Source organism: Apium graveolens, chromosome 8 (assembly GCF_009905375.1).
Source record: "Apium graveolens cultivar Ventura chromosome 8, ASM990537v1, whole genome shotgun sequence".
NCBI lineage: Eukaryota > Viridiplantae > Streptophyta > Magnoliopsida > Apiales > Apiaceae > Apium > Apium graveolens.
The window spans coordinates 52,082,715-52,104,194 of NC_133654.1; the positions used below are offsets into that span (position 1 = coordinate 52,082,715).

Sequence of the window (21,480 nt, forward strand, 5' to 3'; positions counted from 1 at the left end):
AAATATTTTAAAAATATTAATATTACTAAACTCACTTTTGTTAACAAAAAGAGGCAGTGAGTTTTGGGTGGAGCAGAGTACCCCACAATGAGTCATTGTTGCAGTGTGACCTCTAGCAATGTCTCATTGCTGGGTGCTCTGTCACTATTCTCTTATAATATTTTAAGTTGGATAATAAGAGTTTTGGTGTTGAAAATATTTTAAATAATATTAATATTAATAATAAGAGTTGGATAATATTTTTGTTAAAAAATAACATTAATATGCAACATTATGTGTAAATTTAAATAACGTTAATATTATGTAACTTAAATAGAAAACTTAAAAGAACTAATGTACTACTTGTCAACAATTGTTAGGTTAAAACCTAAAAATTTCTTCGATCATGCTCCTCCCTTAGGGGACAATTTCTTGCATCATGTTCTCCTCTGATCGCCCCACAATAATTGCACTTGCGAGGCTTGATCTTGATCTTGATCTTTGAAGTTGCTGTCTCAATTCCACTTTTATATATTTTTGTTTTCTTCCTTCCTTTAGTTTTCGACGTTGGAGGATCGAATATTGGATCATGTTGGTAGTCCTCTTGAGTTTTCGCCTCATGGGTTCTTTCTCTACGCTCTTCATCCGCAAAAGCATCTTTCAAGTATCTCTTCTCTCTATCAATCACACCCATTAAATATTTATACCGTGAAACAGAACAACTACCGGAAGCAGCTAAATCTTGAAAAGATTTACACAATTCACCATACCTTAATGGTTGTGACGCACCATCATTACCAATACCGGGAGGAGCATATGGAAGAGGCCCCGCAATTTTGTTGCCGTTCATTGTCCACCTACCCATGATGAGACTTTCCGGTATCTTGATTTTTTGTTTTTTTGTCAAGATAACGGATTATGTGTTTGCAAATCATCCTGGAATATTCAAACTGCTTACACGAGCATTCAATTTTTTTGTACATGAAAACCGTCACTCGATATTTTCTTCTGCAATTCTCCGGAAGGGTAGCCTTCTCAACCAAATACAGTTTCGACATATAAGTTCCATTGTTTTTGACACTGTTCACGATGTAACATGTACTTTTCATAAGCTCCTTTTGAAACCGTTTGAACATTTCTTTCGTGTAGATTTCGGATGCATGCATTTCCAAGGATGAGTGCAAAACTAATCTCCTTTCCAATTGTTCGCTGTCATAATCGGCTTTAACCTCCTTCAGATATTGTGTCTCCAAAGCCTTTTAGGAGTTCTCAATGAATTCCTTTAAACCGGTAGATGATTGCACATATTCATCAAAAAAAGAATTTGTAGACTCGCTTCTTGAAGTTGTAGTCATGCCGGCGGAAAAATGTTTCTTCGTGTAAGCACCAATCCATTGAGTTCTAATAGCATACATGTCATTTAACCAAGCATGATCCTCAAGATCGTACTTCTCGACTAATTGCTCCCATCTACCTTCAAATCCTGTAGGTGTCAGCGACTTATACACACATGCATTAAACTCTGTCTTGAACTCCGGATAATTTGTGTACAAATAAGACAACTTCTCGGGAAACTTACTACTTATATGCCATGTACAATATGTATGCTTTGTTTGTGGCATAGGCATGACCTTGGCAATGGCATTTCCCAATGCAATGACTTGATCAGTAATAATTGTTCGAGGTGGTTAATTGTCGACGGCTTCCAACCATGTCCTCAAAACCCATTTATACGATGCCTCAGTCTCATCCCTTACAAGTGCAAATCCAAAAAGTATATTTTGATAACGGTGGTTTACGCCCGTAATAGGTATGAAAGGCATACAATACCTATTCGTCCGGTAAGTTGAATCAAACGTAACCACATCACCAAAATTCTTGTACGCGTTTATGGACCGAGGATCAACCCACACCAAACCCTGTACACGATTCTCATCATCTACATCCACCCGATAAAAGAAATTACCAAAACTATTTTCTTGTAGTTCTCGTAGCAAAAGTAATCTACACTCCGCATCACCCGAATCAAACACTCGGTGCCAAATATCACGTATGACATTACGTATGTCTTGATTAGAAAAACCAAGATTTTCAACACCCCCCTTTGTCTCGCTAAGAAACTTCATTACTTTGCTCGTCTCAATTCCCGATTTGTTAAACAACTCAATCAATGATCGCGTCATAGGATCTATGTTGAGTGATCTTTGAAAAAATTGAACTTTTTTCGGCGACACCAATTTATGATTATGTTCTAAATCCACCGAACTAATTTGCCATTTGTCCATCTTCACTTTGTGAATGACACACATTCGAGCACCACATTTCGTTCGTGGAATTACCTCTCTAACTCGTTTTCCTTTACCAAAATCCAACGGCGTCACTCCTACCCTTCCACCTTTTTGACAAATAAACAAACGGTAAGATGGTTCATTTGTGTTTGTTCGCTTATGAGTATTCCTAATTATTATCTCGAATCCCTCTTTTCGACCATAATTCCTATAAAATGCTTCTGTATCATCCAATATATCGAAAATCTTGCCGACATAAGGCACAACATCGTTACTATTCTTAAATCCATGATTCTTTTTTCTCAACATTTTTCTCATCTTTTACGTCATCAACATTTTCACCGTCAAAATTATCACCATCAACGTTATCATCAACATTATGACCGCCAACATTATCACCACCAACGTTATCATCAACATTATGACCGCCAACATTATCACCACCAACGTTATTATCAACATTATGAACACTAACATTATCAACATCAATATTATCACCACCAACATTATTCATATTATCATCACAATCAAGATTTACAATATCTTCATCAACAAATAACTTACGACGAGCTACGGGGTTTCGTCTAATGGGGGTATAATAATCGTAATTATCATTTTCACTAGAAGAGGAAATAAAAAAGAAGCCATCAACAATCAAAAACTAACCTTTCGAGATCACCTTCAAGAATGAGTAAATTGAAATTAAATTTGAAATTGTTGAAAGTATATTGTAAATTGTAAAATGAGTAATAAGAAAGTAAATGTTGAATCAAACAAAACTGTCTCCAGCAATGAAACATTCCAGCAATGAAACATTGCTGGAGTGACCCATTAAATATAACCACCAACCAGATTTTGGAGCCATTATGGTGGAGTTCCCCCCGCGGTCACGCATTGCGGCCTCCAGCAATGAATCAATGCGGGAGTACTCTAATTAAAAATGAATTTTAATTAGAGTATTTCTGAATTTTAATTATTTTTTCAAATAGTATTTCTGAATTTTTATGATTACAAAATTTTGTGAATTTTATGTTTTTAAAAATTTTCATATGAGTTATCTTAGTTAAAAAATCAAATTATCAATTTTAATAATAAAATCAATATCAATTTTTGTGCCAATATTAATAAAAATTGACTGGTCAAATATTTGACCAACCCACCGCATTGGCTCATTGCTGCAGTAAGGCTTGCCGTTTTGAAGCAATGATGCAGTTAATTTTAATTATTTTTTAGAATAGTATTTTTGAATTTTTATTATTACGAATTTTTGGGAGTTTTATGTTTGTTGTGCATATGTTGTGTACTTGATGATTACATAAACAAAACACCTAAGTAGATTTTACTTAGTGAAATAATGTAGCACTCGACGGATAAGAATTATAGTCCTAACGGATAACTCATTATAGTCCCGACGGATGATGACTTATTATCCATCGAGTAAGTAGCTTATGTAATAATGAGTCTGTAGCACATTTCTGCATACACCTTTGTATAAACTCTGTAGTAGCATATAAGTCATGTTGACTTTAACTAGATATGCAGAATAGGTTGATTAATTGTACATAGATGATGTCTTGTAATTCTGTATAAATGAATTGAAGTCAAGTGCCAAAATAGCTACCGACGGATGATTAACAAAGCCATCGACGGATGATCAAATAGCTATCAACGGATGTTCAATATAGCAGTCGACGGATGATCAATGAAGCCATCAACGGATGGTCATAAAGTCGACGGATGATCATGTACTCAACGGATAAAGAATTCAAATATCAGTTGACAGTGACGGCATAGTCACATGCGCCGAAGTGTATGCAAATGGAATGAGGAAGCCTATTAACTGGGTAATAGAGAACAAAGTAAAAAAGCATTAGACCCGATAGTTTTTATAATGATCCTGTCTTTTGACTTTGTAATATTGGTAATATATAAACCAAGAAGTAGCAAATAGAAACCAAGATCTGAGATACAAAAAGTGAGAAACATTTGTAAGCAGAATTATTAGCATTTCTATGTATTCTCAGTAGTTCATATTTGTAAGCAGCTGTGAGCATTCTTGCACACAGAGTTCTCTCGATATAATATATATATCTCTGGTGGAATTATTTAAATCCGCCAGAAAGTTTTTAAAGACTCTTGTTTTTAATTACTTGTGTTTTGGTTCACTTAATTTTTTATTCCGCATTGTGCTAATCAATACACTTATATTTATATTCGAGTTTGAACATTTTTATTTTAAGAAAAAGGTTCAAGAATTCCATTCAACCCCCCTTCTGTAATTCTTGCTATATTGTTAAGGGACTAACAATTGGTATCAGAGCACGCTCTTAACTTAGAAAGAGTTTAAATATCAAAACAATTCAGCAAGATGAACAAGAAGGATGTTGGAGTCAAGATTCCTTTTCTAGATAAAGACAATTACCATCATTGGAAGGTAAAGATGCATCTTCATATGCTTTCTCAAGATGAGGCCTATGTGGACTGCATAGAAAGAGGCCCTCATGTTCCAATGAGAGCTGCAACTGGAAACGAGCCATCAGTCCCCAAGCCAAGGCATGAATGGTCTGATCCTGACATTGAACAAGTCAGAAAGGATAAAAAGGCCATGAATATTCTGTTTAATGGAGTTGATGCAGACATGTTTGACAACATTATCAACTGCAAAACTGCCAAGGAAGTTTGGGATACTATATAGATAATATGTGATGGCACTAAGCAAGTTAGAAAAAATAAGATGCAGCTTTTGATTCAGCAATATGAGCATTTTCACAATGAGGAAAGTGAGTCTCTCACTGACATTTTTAGTAGGTTTCAAAAACTACTAAATGCTCTCAAGTTGCATGGAAGGGTCTATCAGACTAAAGACTATAATCTGAAATTCCTTAGATCTCTTCCAAAGGAATGGAAACCAATGACAGTCTCATTAAGAAACTCACAAGATTATAAGGAGTTTACTTTGGAAAGACTGTATGGCATCCTGAAAACCTATGAGCTTGAAATAGAGCAGGATGAAAGGATGGAGAGAGGAAAGAAGAAAGGAAGATCCATTGCACTAGTTGCTGAGTTGGAAAAGGAGAAGGAAGTGAAGATGGAAGTTGTTGAATCAACTTCAAAGGTCTGTGAGAACAAGGGCAAGGGGCTTGCAGTAGAAAGTGAAGATTCATTGAGCCAAGATGACATGGAGGATATTGATGAGCACCTAGCATTTCTTTCTAGGAGATTTTCCAAGCCCAAGTTCGAGAAGAACTTTGGAGCACCCAAGCTAAATAGAAACATGGTGGATAAGTCAAAGTTTAAATATTTCAAATATGGCTTGGCAGGGCATTTTACCAGTGAGTGTAGGAAGTCAGATTCCAGTAAGAAAAAGTTTGAGTCTGTGGATTATAAGCAAAAATACTTTGATCTACTCAAGCAAAAGGAAAGGGTTTTTATTACACAAGAAAATGACTGGGCAGCAGATGGTCTGGATGAAGATGAAGATGTCAGCTATGTCAATCTAGCCCTAATGGCCAAGTCTGATGAGACAGAGACAAGTTCCTCAAGCAATCAGGTAATTACTACAAACCATGCACATTTATCTAGAGCTGAGTGTAATGATTCCATAAATAACATGTCTACAGAATTATATCATTTGCGTGTTACACTTAAGTCTCTTACTTAAGAAAATGCTAAAATTAAAGAAAACAATTTGTTTTTAAGTGAGAGGAATGATGTGCTTGAGTCTCAGTTTATTGATTTTGAGAAATTAAGAATTGAGTGTAAGATTGCCAAAGAGGAATTAACTGAGTCCTTGAAAAAGGAAGAAATTTTAAAGAAGCGGCTCGAGCGTGAACAAGAGGTGATTAAAGCATGGAAAACATCCAGGGATGTCCATGCTCAAATCACCAAAGTTCAAGGAATTGAGTGTTTCTGTGATGAAGCCTGGAAAAAGAACAAAGAGAAATTAGAACCTAATTTGGTAGATGGACTGCTAATAGATGTAGACTCGACGGATGATGAGGATTATCCGTCGGATAACAAAAAGTGTTATCCGTCGACTGTGAGCAAGCCCATTAGTAAAGCCAAACTAGTTAAGCTGAATGAGAAGTATGGGTCTGTGTCCAAGAACTTTGTTTCAGGAGAGTCAAGTCAAGTTAAGAAAGAGAAAAAAGCTAATGTTGGTCACATGACTGTCAAACAGTTAAGTGACAGACTTGGGAAAATTGAGGTCAAAATAGAGACTAAAAGGAAAAACAATAGGAATGGTAAAGTAGGAATTAACAAACACAATAACTACACACCTGATAAATATGCTCCTAAAAAAATCTGTGTCAAGTGTGGTAGTGTAAATCATTTATGTGTTAATTGTAAATCATTTATCATATGAGTTATTTTAGTTAAAATATCAAATTATCAATTTTAATAATAAAAATTATATTATTAATTTTATACTTTTTTGTGAATTCATACTTAATTTTTGTGCAAATATTAAATCAATATCAATTTTTGTGAATTCATACTTAATTTTTGTTTTTAAAATTTATATTATTAATTTTATACTTTTTTGTGAATTCATACTTAATTTTTGTGCAAATATTAAAATTAATATCGATTTGTGTGCCAATATTAATAAAGATTGACTGGTCAAAAGTTTGACCGACCCAACGCATTGCCTCATTGCTTTAGTAGCGATTGATACATTGATACATAGCAATACTACATTGATACATTTCAGTTATCATCTACGATTTTTTATGTTTTTCATTAAAACTAATATTTTAATTATTTTTCCGATTATATATCTAATTAAATTTTAAATTCTTAACTCATTATACAATTGATAATATAAATGGGAAGTAGTAATAAAATTAGTAAATATAGAAACAAGTGGTTGTTAAAATTAATTATATACTTTTTAACTCAGTTATTATTGGAAACAAATTAAATCATTAAAATATAATTTTTTGTTATTTAAGAAATTAAATATATGCTTCATTGTTTCATTGCGCTGTAGCAATGAAACAATGCGGCAGTATTGTTGCAATGAAACAATGCGGCAGTATCTGCAGTATTGTTTCATTTCACCTTACGCAATGAAACATTGCTGGTAGTACTGCCGCAATGCCTTGTTACTATAACCACCCGGGGTTGTGCATCAAAACCCTATATATATATATATATATATATATATATATATATATATATATATATAGGGTTTTGGTCCACAACCCCAGGTGGTTGTAGTAACCACCTGGTGCCCCGCATTGTTTCATTGCAGCAGACCTCCAACAATGAGACATTGCGGGAGGTACCTACCACAATGAAATAATGCGGCAGGATTACTGTTTTTATTTAATTTCTAAATAACAAAAAATTATATTATAATGAATTAATTTTTTTTCGAGAATAACGGAGTTAGAAAATATATAATTAATTTTAACAACCATTTGTTCTATATTTTCTAATTTTATTACTACTTCCCATTTATTATCAATTGTATAATGAGTTAAAAATTTAAAAATAAATTAGATATATAATCGGAAAAATAATTAAAATATTAGTTTTAATGAAAAAAATAAAAAACCTAAGATAGTTACTGAAATGTATGAATGGAGTATTGCAAGTATGATTGTTTATTGATCGAAAGGTATCGTCTTTTCTAAAACTTTTTTGAGTAAATTCTAATCGAATTATTTTAATTTAAATTTTGAATATGTCAAAATTATGTATAATAACACATTTGTACTCCTTAATGAAGTTATGATGAATTAAATATTTTAAATAAATAATTTTTAATTTTAAAAAAAAAACAAATGAGAACAAAATAATAATAAAAAACCCTCCCGCAATGAGTCATTGCGGGAACTGTTCAGCCTAGCCCCAACATATATAAAATATTGCGGTGGGTGGTTAAAGAGCCACCTACAGCAATGTTTCATTGCACTAGCTGCAATGAAACAATGTTGTAGGTGGTAGAGGGTATTTTTTTATTTGTTACGAAAAAATATTTAGCATTCTAGGGGCTGAGCTGTTTTATATTTTTTTATAGCTAACGAAAATCGATAAAATTTCATTTTTTTTAGTTTTCCACATTTTCAATTTTTGACATTATATTCCTTTACTATTAAATTTAAAAATTAATAAATTAAATTGGACAAGTACAAGAAAAATAAAAAAAAACATAAAACTCACAATATTAAAAAAACATAAAACTCACAATATTAAAAAAAACATAAAACTCACAATATTCCGTTATAATAAAAATTCGAAAATAGTATTTCGAACAAATAATTAAAAAATACTTTTTTCACTCAAAAATTTTAAATTCAATATTAAATTTAAATATTTTAGATTAAAATATTAATTCAAAAATATCAAAATATAAGTTCGAAAAAATATTTAAAAATTCATTTTTAACAAAAAAAATAAATTAGAAAATAAAGCGAGCAAAAACTGTTACATTTAAAACAACGTCCTCTTCCAGTAATGTTTCATTGCAAGCCGCAATGAAACAATGCTATAGGTGGCAGAGGGTATTTTTTTTATTTATTACGAAAAAATATTTAGCATTTTGGGGTCTTAGTTGTTTTATATTTTTTTATAGCTAACAAAAAATCGATAAAATTCCATTTTTTTTAGTTTTCCACATTTTCAATTTTTAGCATTATATTCGTTTACTATAAATTAAAAATTGATAAACTAAATTGGACAAGTACAAGAAAAATAAAAAAAACATAAAACTCACAATATTAAAAAAAATATAAAACTCACAATATTCCGTTATAATAAAAATTCGAAAATACTATTTTGAACAAATTATTAAAAATACTTTTTCACTCAAAAATTTTAAATTCAATATTAAATTTAAATATTTTAGTTTAAAATATTAATTCAAAAATATCAAAATATAAGTTTGAAAAATTATTTAAAAATTCATTTTTAATAAAAAAAATAAATTAGAAAAATAAAGCGAGGAAGAACTGTTACATTTAAAACAACGTCCTCCAGCAATGTTTCATTACACTACCCGCAATGAAACAATGCTGTAGGTGACACAGGGTATTTTTTTTATTTGTTACGAAAAATATTTAGCATTCCGGGGGCTGAGTTGTTTTATATTTTTTTATTGTTAACGAAAAATCGATAAAATTTTATTTTTTTTAGTCTTCCACATTTTTAATTTTTAGCATTATATTCGTTTACTATAAATTAAAAATTGATAAATTAAATTGGATAAGTACAAGAAAAAAAAACATAAAACTCACAATATTAAAAAAAATATAAAACTCACAATATTCCGTTATAATAAAAATTCGAAAATACTATTTCGAACAAATAATTAAAAAAAATATTTTTTCACTCAAAAATTTTAAATTCAATATTAAATTTAAATATTTTAGTTTAAAATATTAATTCAAAAATATCAAAATATAAGTTCGAAAAATTATTTAAAAATTCATTTTTAACAAAAAAAATATATTAGAAAAATAAAGCGAGGAAGAACCGTTACATTTAAAACAACGTCCTCCAGCAATATTTCATTGCACTAACCGCAATGAAACAATGTTGTAGGTGGCAGAGAGTATTTTTTTTATTTGTTACGAAAAATATCTAGCATTCCGGGGCTGAGTTGTTTTATATTTTTTTATAGCTAACGAAAATCGATAAAATTTCATTTTTTTAGTTTTCCACATTTTAAGTTTTTAGCATTATATTCGTTTACTATAAATTAAAAATTGATAAATTAAATTGGATAAGTACAAGAAAAATAAAAAAAAACATAAAACTCACAGCATTAAAAAAACTTAAAACTCATAATATTCCCTTATAATAAAAATTCGAGAATACTATTTCGAACAAATAATTAAAAAATGTTTTTTCACTCAAAAATTTTAAATTCAATATTAAATTTAAATATTTTAGTTTAAAATATTAATTCAAAAATATCAAAATATAAGTTCGAAAAAATATTTAAAAATTCATTTTTAACAAAAAAAATAAATTAGAAAAAATAAAGTGGACAAACAGTGTCCTCCAGTAATATTTTGTCCTTTATCAATGTTTCATTGCAATAGCTGCAATGAAACAATGCTGTAGCAAACAATGTTTCAATGTCAATGCGGCAGGTTGCTAAAACCACCTGTGGCTGTGTAAGGGCACCGTGTATATATATTCTCGTCAGATGTCACATAATCCAGGATATCCAATATGAGCCAATAAAATTGAACAGAATTGCAATGTGTAAAATCACCACAATACTAGCTACATGAAGATAACTGAAAATGAACTAATTTCTCAGCTTCACTCCATCATGCCTCCACCAGCAACAGCACTACAATCTTCACTGTGCTTCTCTTCTTACAAGCCCTCAACATCAGTATTGTCTCAAGAACCACAAAATCTTTCCCCAGCAAAGCCTAAAGCCCTTCAAAAAAACACACTCTACACTTTCACACACACTAACATCTCTCACCAGTTCAAAGAAAAAATATTATGCCTTGAAATCATGGGAGTTGATTCAGGCAAAGCACTATCATTAAACCCTTCTCTTCTCAAAGCTTCCTTACATTCGATCGAAGCGATAATCAGTTTTCTGCAATCCAAAGGCATTCACCAAAAGGACTTGGCAAGAATCTTTGGAATGTGTCCAAAGATACTAACTTCTGATATCAAAACTGACTTAAACCCTGTTTTTAATTTTCTTTATCTTGACCTTAAAGTCCCCGAACACGATTTTCGTAAAGTCATTAATAAATGTCCTAGATTACTTGTTTCTAGTGTGAAAGACCAGCTCAAACCAGCTTTGTTTTATCTAAAGAGACTTGGTTTTAAGGATTTGAATGCATTGGCTTATCAAGATGCAATCTTGTTAGTTTCGAGTGTGGAACAAACGCTTATTCCTAAGTTGGATTATTTGATGAGTTTGGGGTTTTCGAGAAGTGAAGTAGTGGGAATGGTTTTGAGATGCCCAGGCTTGTTTACTTTTAGTGTGGAGAATAATTTTAAGCCGAAATTTGAGTATTTTACGATTGAGATGGGAGGTAGCTTGGAGGATTTGAAGACATTTCCGCAGTACTTTGCTTTCAGTTTGGAGAAGAGGATCAAACCTAGGCACATAGAGTGTGTTGAAAGTGGAGTTGAAGTTCATTTGCCACAGATGCTCAAGAGTACTGATGAAGAATTCAAGAAGTTAGTACTGGGAGTGGATAAGCCTTAAGAGATCATGTAATTAAGTAAGTTGTGTTGTTATTTACAATGTAAATTTGGATAATTTGTGGTATAATAACTTTACTTTTTATATACTCGAAAGATTTATTAGACTAATTCCATTATTGATCTGATTGCAAGTATGCTGGCATGAAATGAAACCACTTGCTCTTATGCAGACCACACTCCAAAACGATACTTCTAAGCGCTACTATCATGTGGTAGGGGGGAAATGTATGATTCTCCTGTATATAACTTTTGTTGTTCTGTTGCAAATTTAAGATATGATAAGCAAACATTAATAACAAACTCCCTTCAAAACTGACTTTCACCGAGTTTGGAACATAATGTTGCAAGCTTATACCATTTTGTCTTGGTTAATGGATGTCAAGTTTAGGACATAATGTTGTAAGCTTATACCATAAGTTTAGAACATAATGTTGCAAGTTAATGGAAGTCAAGAACAGTGAAGGTCCCACTGATAAAGAGCAGAGCTGTCTTGAGGTGCTTGGTAAATACCATTTGGTGAGTTTATTTATTGGTTCAGACGGGTTCTTGTCATGGGAATGCCAAATTCAAATGTTTTCCGGATTTCAACCTGCATAACTGTCAATGGTTTTACTGCGACAGTTAGCTCACTATCTCAAGATCAGTAAACTTTCTTGGATAAGCTTCAGTCTAATTTAAGGAAGGTGACAAAGGGCGTAGGAGGACTGAGTCATTAGCAATGGTGATATTCTTCGGGAGAAGAAAACTGCAGATGCTAAAAATTTCTTAGACGAGATCAGATTGAATCTTTTTTTGATCTTAGTCGAAGTATAATGGAAGAGGTCTTGAAGCCTGTGGCTTTGCCTATACAGGAGCTTTTGAAGAGAGTAGAGGGGTTAACAAGGTCGAACTAGTGTTGCTGCCTGACATAGATGCATTTTTCCCTTTTCTGCTAATTTGACATAGAAGCTAATTAAGAAGAACACATTCTGTTAAAATGAGATATGTGCTTTGTTTGGAATTGTTTCCGCAATTCATCAGGATTTTTCAGAAACTTATCCCAATTACTGCCTTGGCTCGTATCCAAATAATCATAGGGCACAGCAGTTCTTAAACCGGGCCGCACACCACATTGGCTTCCACAAGCCTAAACCCTAACCCATTCCCCTCTTCATCAGTTGTTTGATCCAGTTCTTCCCAACTAAACAGCAATGGCAATGTGAATACACCCCAAGGGTTGAAATCTAAAAGTTCAACCTTCCTATTAGCAGTGTATTACTTAGATTGCAAATTCTAGGTCACCTTATCTTTGAAAAATTCCTGAATTAGTTAATCCTGATTCATATCCTCAACTAGTGCAGGGTAATAACCAGTGGCCTCCTTCTGGGAGATTCCTACTAAGAGCTCGTTGTGTACAAATCAATGGAATTCCATCTCAGGACGGAGGGATGAGTGCCACTTGCGAAGGGCAGGGTTTCTGCACGAGGGTCTAAACAAGGTCTTACCAGAGCATGCATCAAATGCATGGCACCAATGATGGACAAGAGGTTCATCAGAGCGAAGGAAAAGAGAAATATCACAGAAATAAGTGCATTTGAGATTCCCAGATGAACTGATCCAGGAAAGAACTTTAAGGGCACTCCGGTTCAGCTCAGGGAAGACAGAACCCCCAAGGGCTTCAAATTTCAATTGATTCCTTGATCTTCAGTTCCACTGCTCAGATAGGTGGAAAGAAGTTTGTTAGTCTTCTTGCTCCTATCGGTAAGGCATCATTATTTGAGATAAAAAGAGGAAGCAAGAACGGACCATAATCATCAGGAAGGTATTGGACAGAGGATTCAGGAAGTTCATGAACTACGTTTTTAATGGAGGTGGATCTAAATTTGGATACAATTCATGAAATTGACAAACATTTACTTCTTCATTCATCTTCTATATATTGGCAAAAATAGTTACTGCTCTAGTGTAAAGATGAAGCCACTTGTATTATCTGCTTAGGTTAATGTTTCAGTCAGCAACAAAAATTTCATACTACACGTTTAAGACTTCCTAGGTAAAAAACCTACAGAGCAGAAGGATAAACTCAACCAGCGAAAGCAATTGAAGGAATGGGCCAAATTAGATAACAGATGAAAAGAGGAATTCAAATAAAACTAAAAGAACAAGAAGCCAAAATATGCATCAAAATCAATTCATACATAAAAAAACACATTCAAGATCAAAGCAGATATACTCAGAAAACACATACAAAAATATCTCCCAATCAGAGGCAACAGAGAGTTCTTACTCGGATGCATCCTTCTCTTCACTTTTATTGGTTTCCCAACCTGGGGTGTTTTAAAAGCTGTAAAATGGTAGGAGGAAAACAGAATCAAAACATTACAAGCAACTTGCCAAACATATAGAAGAGCACAACGTAATTTTGTACAATGACTATGGGAAGTTTAAAGGTGAGAAAATGGAGGGATTACACTTGGTACACATGAACTTAAAACCTAGTTGCAGTTTAATGTAGACTGTTTAAAAGATCACACTTAATACTGCACTTTGAAGTCCGTCTATATAGTTTTACCTACCTCAAAATGTCAAACAGATCAATTAACATGTCTGTTTTTTATGGCAATTCATGCTGCTTCATGGATCTCTCCACCTCATCTACACTGTATAATAGCAAAGGGGTTGTGGAGCTGTACATTAATTACATTAAGTTCTGCCATCAATTCTTGTGATCCACAACTGTAAAGTGTACATATGACAAGTTTATGATGGTGAGTATATTTTTAGCAATGTTTTGTTATAGTTACAAGTCTAATGTAACTAATTCTAATTGAAACATGCAACCTAAAGCCAGAAATGAGGGTGCAATTGTAGGTTGTAAAACCATTTATTCCATGATGCATATGTCCTTCGGTATACTTGTTGTCAACCATATACCTGTTTGCATTAAAGGCTTGTGAACGAAAGCGTATGCTAAAAAGTATCCTTTTGTAGAGCCCTTATGTTCTTCAAAATAACCCTTAAAAACTGAGAAACTGCAAGGATTATGCTGCTTCAATATATCCGGAGTGCTATAACCAACATCTGAAATATTGCAAGCATGATCACTATCAATAAATAATAAATAATAAATCATTTTCACCGACATCTTTCACACATCTCGATAAGGTAGTTTTTGTCCCTATAACATGCATTATACAGTTTCCACACTTTCCTGATTATCAAATTTTTGGTTCTAAACATACTAGAGTGCATCATTCTTCCGGTGCATCTGTGCATTACAATTGTCCCGCAGTTTCTTGTTTAACCTCTGTCCTTGATGTGTTATAAGACACCGAGGCATTCAAAATTCTCAGTCTCATTTCATCAATTCTAAACAGTATATTAGTCCATAAATCCGCTTACATTATTCCATAATTTTTTCCAAGCACTAGTCCGATCACCAGATGTTGGAATTGACTCTTGCAGGTTTCTCAACAGCAGGCGCCATCTCATGAACTAACTTAATTGATTCAGAGAGTCTATTGAGTAGGTTCACCGAAGCAATCACTTTATTGTGCTGCAGCCGAAAGAGAAAAGCACAATATTGTATCCCAGTTTTTCTATTGGTATTAAAAAGAGTAACAATTTATTTATACTAACTTGCGAGTTTTGAGTGGGAAGGACTAGCTTTTACAATTGTGGAAGTGATTAACATAAGCTTGATCCCAGGATTAGCAGATGTTTACACAAACGAAGATTAAAATCAAGCTTCAGAAAGAAAACTGGTCACAACTGATCATGTAGCTTGTATCAAGAGAAGCAGTATGTCATGAACCGCTTAAATTTGGACCCGCCCATGCCATTTTTCGTTGCGGAACTTTCTAGAGTAATCTAGAATATTATAATAATCTCTTGTACATAAAAGAAAGCTCTAGAAACTTATAGAATGTACTTAGAAAATATCTTAGATAGATATTTTAGATGGAAACTCTTAGAAAATATCTTAGATAGATATTTTAGATGAAAACTCCTAAAACCTTCTTGAGTAGGAGAATATTGTAAAAGGTTTTAGAATCCTCCTTGGAGTAGTATAAATAGAGGAGGTCCCCTCATTTGGAGCATCATCCAAGAAGTTGCAAAAGCTCTATCTTGTAAATATTAGTGTTCTCAAGTAATAAAAGTTCTTCACTTTCTCCAAATACTCTAAGTGTTCTTGTGTGTGTTCACTTAGTTGGCTAAAAGGCTTACTTAGTAGTTCTCAAGGGGAGACAAGAGCTAAGTGTCAACACGGTTAAACTAAAGGAGTTCTAAGTCCGTGACAACGTGGTATCTGAGCCAAAGGTTGCGAAGGGCGTAACTTTGAAGGAAGACATCATGGGAAGTGGAGGAGATGAAGTCACTGATGCTATGCTAGCAACGTCAATGACCGAAGAAGGGATGCTATTCCACGCAATGATAAGGATAAAAAGTCTCGAGGCTCAAGTAAGTCCCGTTTTAACCTTGATCAACTTGCTGAAAAAGTTTCTACTCTTGAAAAATCTATGAGTGAACTAATCCCACGCATTGAGCAAATGGCCAATAACTTTGAAACACTTGAGCATCATATGCTTGAGGAGGCGGAAGAGACAAGGTCAGATCTTGAAGGGATGAAGAATGATATCTTGGAGCTTCAAGATCAAGGCAAGGTCCATGAGGAACGCTAGAATGCCGTGGATATTAGAATGGAAGAGGCAATCAATGAGATCAAGGTGCAACTCTCAAGGATCGAGACTGGAATTCGTAATGGGGGCATGGTGACTAGGGAGGCACCAAGGATCGAGATCCCGAAGCCCAAGTCGTTCGAAGGAAAGAGGGATGCTAAAGAAGTTGAGAACTTCTTGTGGGATCTAGAGCAATACTTTGAGGGCATGGAAGTCTCTGATGAGCAAACCAAGGTATGTATGGCTACTCGTTATCTTTCGGATATTGCTACTTTGTGGTGGCATAGGAAGTGAGCCGACATTGAGAAAGACCTATGCACCATCGACACTTTTGAGGACTTCAAGAAAGAACTCAAACGTCAATTTTATCCGAAAAATGTGGTGTATGAGGCCCGAAAGAAGCTAAGGGAACTACGCCATAGAGGTACCATTCGTGAATATGTGAAGGAATTCACAACTCTTATGCTGCAAATCCCGAGCATGATGAGTGAAGATCTACTATTCTACTTCACGAATGGACTTCAATCGTGGGCTAAGCAAGAGCTCCAACGTCGGGATGTCAAGAATGTGGATGAAGCTATTGTTGTATCCGAGTTTTTGACGGAGTTTCAAAAGGGAGAATCATCCAAACTCAAGTCCAATGTGAGGTCTACTACTTTTGGAAAAAGTGGGGGAGACAAAGGCCCCAAAGATTACAAGGACAAACGGGAGGGGTACAAACCGTTTGCCAAAAAGGAAGCCTACGAGGAAAAGAAGAAGAATTTTGTACCTAAAGGGGGATGCTTCGTTTGCAAAGGTCCTCACACGATGAAGGATTGCCCGAAGCTTGGCTCCCGCTCATCTATGATGGAGCAACAAAAGAGAACCGCCGATCAAGCATCCGATGCAGGGCACATTGGATCGATTCGCTTACTCGACGCCATTGAGGCCAAACCTGTACCAAAATCACAAGGAAGCAAGGGGCTTATGTATGTGGAGGCATTTGTGAATGGGAACAAGGCTCAAGCCATGGTAGACACGGGGGTGACTCACAACTTCAATAAGAGGGTTGCCTTGAAGATCTCTAATGAAAGTGGGTGGCTCAATACCGTTAATGCTAAGGCCAAGCCTTTGGAGGGAGTAGCACATGGCGTCGAGTTACAACTTGGCACTTGGAAAGGGAAGGTAGACTTCTAGGCCCCAATGGATGACTACAAGGTTGTGTTGGGTATGGACTTCCTAAGGTACGTAAATCCTATCCCAATGCCCTATTATAATTCAATGTGTATTATGAAAGAGGGGGCTCCCTGCATGGTCCCAAAAATAGAAGGCACCAAGGAGGTGAAGACATTATTGGCCATATAACTATCTAAGGGGTTCAAGAAGAGGGAAGAAACCTACTTGGCGGTAGTCAGGAAAAATGATAAACTTGAAGAGGATGGAGCCGCCCTTCCAAAAATAATCAAGGAAGTTCTATATGAAAACCAAGATGTGATGCCACCGGAGCTACCTAGAAACTTCCACCAAGGAGGGAGGTGGATCATAAGATTGAACTTGAGCCGGGCGCTAAACCACCGGCTATGGCACCATATAGGATGGCGCCCCCGGAGTTGGAGGAACTTCGGAAGCAACTCACATCACTCTTGGATGCGGGGCAAATTAGGGCGTCCAAGGCACCTTATGGAGCACCAGTCTTATTCCAAAAGAAGGCGGATGGGACGCTAAGGATTTGCATTGACTACCGGGCTCTCAACAAGGTAACTGTTAAAAATAAGTATCCAATTCCTTTGATCGCCGACTTGTTTTATAGGTTGGGAAATGCAAAGTACTTCACTAAGGTGGATCTAAGGTCGGGATACTATCAAGTAAGAATCGCTGAGGGAGACGAGCCGAAGACCGCGTGTGTAACTCGCTATGGCGCCTATGAGTGGCTTGTGATGCCGTTTGGGCTCACCAACGCCCCAGCCACATTTTGCACTCTTATGAACGAGATCTTCGACCCTTACCTTGATAAGTTTGTGGTGGTATATCTTGATGATATCGTGGTCTATAGCGATACGTTGGAGGATCATGCTAAGCACTTGAGGATGGTGTTCAATCTCTTGAGGGAGAACAAGCTTTACATCAAGAAGGAGAAGTGCTCATTTTCCAAGAATGAGGTGGAGTTCTTAGGTCATTTCATCAAGGATGGAACTCTAAGGATGGATGGGAAGAAGATAAAAGCTATCAAGGAGTGGGAGTCGCCATCCAAGGTCCCCTCCAAGGTCCCCGAGGTACGATCTTTCCTTGGCTTAGTTAATTATTATCGAAGATTTATAAAAGGGTATTCTTCTAGAGCTGCACCACTCACGGACCTTCTCAAGAAGAACAAAACATGGGAAGGGTCCAAGGCTTGCCAAGACAGCTTTGAGAATCTTAAGAAGGAAATCACAGAGGAACCGGTCCTCACTCTTCCATATTGTTCTAAGGAGTTTGAGGTGCACACCGATGCCTCCGACTTTGCTATTAGAATGGTACTTATGCAAGAAGGACATCCTATTGTCTTTGAGAGTCACAAGCTCAATGACACCGAAAGGCGCTACACGGTGCAAGAAAAGGAGATGACGGTGGTTGTTCATTGCTTGCGCACTTGGAGACACTACTTGCTTGGCTCCCACTTCTCCATCAAGACAGATAATGTAGCCACTAGCTATTTCCAATCCCAAAGGAAGCTTACTCCTAAACAAGCTAGGTGGCAAGACTTCTTGGCGGAATTCGACTTTTCTATGGAGTACAAGCCGGGCAAGGCAAATGTTGTGGCCGACGCCCTAAGTCGGAAGGCGGAATTTGCGGCTATTACTCAAGCCACGGGGGATCTTTTGAAGAATATTAAGGAGGGATGGTCTCAAGACCCCGTGGCCTCCCAACTTATGACCATGGCGATGGAGGGAAAAACAAAAAGGTTTTGGGTAGACGATGGTCTTCTCTACACAAAAGGAGCGAGAGTTTACATTCCTAGATGAGGGAGTTTAATGAAGACCTTATTAAAGGAGTGCCATGACACAAAATGGGCGGGCCATCCGGGGCAACGAAGGACTTATGCACTTCTAGAGGCAAACTACTTTTGGCCCCAAATGAAGGATGATGTGGAGGCCTATGTGAAGACTTGTCTTGTGTGCCAACAGGACAAGGTAGATAATAAGCAACCAGCGGGTCTACTCGAGCCACTCCCTATTCCTACTCCCTATTCCTACTCTACCATGGGAGAGTGTCTCGCTTGACTTTATCTCGGCCTTACCCAAGTCCGAGGGTTTTGGCTTTATCATGGTGGTGCTGGACAGATTTTCTAAGTATCGGACGGTCATAGCAGCCACCACCGATAGCACCGCTGAGGAGGCCGCACGGTTGTTATTCAAGAATGTTGTCAAGTTTTGGGGGCTCCCCAAAACCATTATAAGTGATCGAGACCCACGCTTCACGGGGAAGTTATGAAAAGAATTATTCTACTACTTGAGGTCCGAGTTACACTTCTCTACTAGATTTCACCCCCAAACCGATGGGCAAACCGAGAGGGTGAATGCTTTACTGGAGTGGTACTTGAGGCACTTTGTGGGGGCTAACCAAAGGGATTGGGCAAAGTTGTTGGATGTGGCCCAATTCTCGTATAACTTACAAAGGAGCGAGGCGACAAACAAAAGCCCCTTTGAGCTCACAACGGGCCAACAACCCCTAACCCCTCATTCAGTTGCACACCAACAAAGTGGGCAATGTCCGGGGTCCTTGTACATGGCGAAGTCTTGGGAGGAACAAGCGGATATATCGAGAGCTTACTTAACCAAGGCGGCCAAAAAGATGAAGAAATGGGTGGATGTTAGGCGACGACCAATGGAGTATCATGTGGGCGATAAGGTAATGGTCAAGCTACTTCCCCAACAATTTAAGGTCTTTCGAAAGGTGCATAAAGGGCTCATTCATAAGTATGAAGGACCATTCGATGTAGTTGGCAAAGTTGGAAAGGTTTCATATAAGGTGCAACTACCTCCCAACATGAAGATTCATCCAGTCTTCCACGTGAGCATGTTAAAGCCATATCATGAGGACGTGGAAGACCCCTTAAGGAATGACTCATCTCTCGCACCTCCATTGATGACAAAGTCATTTGAGCGAGATGTAGAGGAGGTGTTGGCTGATCAAGTCATTCGACGTCAAGGCATACCACCAAGTACCCAATACTTGGTTAAGTGGAAAGGACTACCCACAAGTGAGGCTACATGGGAGAATGAACAAGACTTGTGGCAGTTCAAGAAACAAATTCAAGATTATCACACGTCGACGAGGGCGTCTCTGAATTAAGTGGGGGAGAGTGTCACGAACCGCTTAAATTTGGACCCGTCTATGCCATTTTTCGTTGCGGAACTTTCTCGAGTAATCTAGAATATTATAGTAATCTCTTGTACATAAAAGAAAGCTCTAGAAACTTATGGAATGTACTTAGAAAGTATCTTAGATGGATATTTTAGATGGAAACTCCTAGAACCTTCTTGAGTAAGAGAATATTGTAAAAGGTTCTAGAATCCTCCTTGGAGTAGTATAAATAGAGGAGATCCCCTAATTTGGAGGATCATCCAAGAAGTTGCAAAAGCTCTCTCTTGTAAACACTAGTGTTCTCGGGTAATAAAAGTTCTTCACTTTCTCCAAATACTCTAAGTGTTCTTGTGTGTGTTCACTTAGTTGGCTAGAAGGCTTACTTAGTAGTTCTCAAGGGGAAATAAGAGCTAAGTGCCGGCGCGGTTGAACTAAGGGAGTTCTAAGTCCGTGACAAGTAGCTTTATTCTTGACGCTTCTATGTAGTATTTCTTCGCTTGTTTCGCGCAGTTATCACATATTTATGTATAATTACTGTTTGGTCCTTTGGATTTTTTCAGTCAGTGTGGTGTTATCAAATCCATGATTAACGATGATATGAATCTTAAGTATGAACCGAACTCATGACAGTGATGCAAGGTAGGTATACTGTCATTAATCATTAGATTACACAAGTGAAACTATTATATACTCCCGATTACCCACGACCACAGTATAGCTTCTATTCATGTGGTCCTATAGCATCTTATATTCAAGGTGAGAGAAACATACTGGGTTACCAAAGTTGTCCTGTCCCTCAACAGAGAAGTGGATTTTCAATGCAGTACCAAGACCAAGAACCTGAAGCTTTCCCCGGAGTCGGGCACTTCTCGCACCCCACATAGTCCATCAGTGCACTGCAATGCCATTGGTACTAGTTATATCTCATGTTGAGATTCATCAGTTAACCTTAAACCTTTCAACTTTGCACATTACTATTTACATATTGTCATTCATGCTTTTGGGGCACAAGATCACAATAAAACATTTATAATCTG

The 21,480-nt window shown here is 36.1% G+C and overlaps 2 protein-coding genes and 1 long non-coding RNA gene across 5 annotated transcripts; 1 reads left to right on the forward strand and 2 right to left on the reverse strand.

The window, feature by feature from the left end:
- Positions 1-1,667: 1,667 nt before the first annotated feature.
- Positions 1,668-2,264, reverse strand: LOC141679576 (protein FAR1-RELATED SEQUENCE 5-like). Its single transcript, XM_074486042.1, has one exon. It carries the CDS (start codon positions 2,262-2,264, stop codon positions 1,668-1,670), a length of 597 nt encoding a protein of 198 aa, XP_074342143.1.
- An 8,178-nt stretch (positions 2,265-10,442) lies between these two features.
- Positions 10,443-13,404, forward strand: LOC141678922 (transcription termination factor MTEF1, chloroplastic-like). 3 transcript variants are annotated; one of them, XM_074485354.1, is made up of 2 exons: positions 10,443-11,479; positions 12,798-13,404. In XM_074485354.1, exon 1 carries the CDS (start codon positions 10,513-10,515, stop codon positions 11,461-11,463), a length of 951 nt encoding a protein of 316 aa, XP_074341455.1. In that variant the 5' UTR covers positions 10,443-10,512; the 3' UTR covers positions 11,464-11,479; positions 12,798-13,404. The 3 variants fall into 3 exon arrangements, with proteins under 3 accessions (XP_074341455.1, XP_074341456.1, XP_074341457.1); XM_074485355.1 differs by having other exon boundaries at positions 12,803-13,404; XM_074485356.1 differs by lacking the exon at positions 12,798-13,404 and adding an exon at positions 11,595-12,770.
- A 224-nt stretch (positions 13,405-13,628) lies between these two features.
- LOC141679063 (uncharacterized) lies at positions 13,629-21,480 on the reverse strand. The gene is made up of 4 exons (XR_012558017.1): positions 21,215-21,480; positions 14,376-14,522; positions 14,018-14,177; positions 13,629-13,785 (listed from the first exon to the last, which is right to left on the reverse strand). It is a non-coding gene; the product is annotated as an uncharacterized LOC141679063 (long non-coding RNA).

Excerpts from the sequence above, each read along its gene's own strand:
- LOC141678922 (XM_074485354.1), top strand. The coding sequence starts at position 10,513 with ATGAAGATAACTGAAAATGAACTAATTTCTCAGCTTCACTCCATCATG.
- LOC141679576 (XM_074486042.1), bottom strand. The coding sequence starts at position 2,264 with ATGGACAAATGGCAAATTAGTTCGGTGGATTTAGAACATAATCATAAA.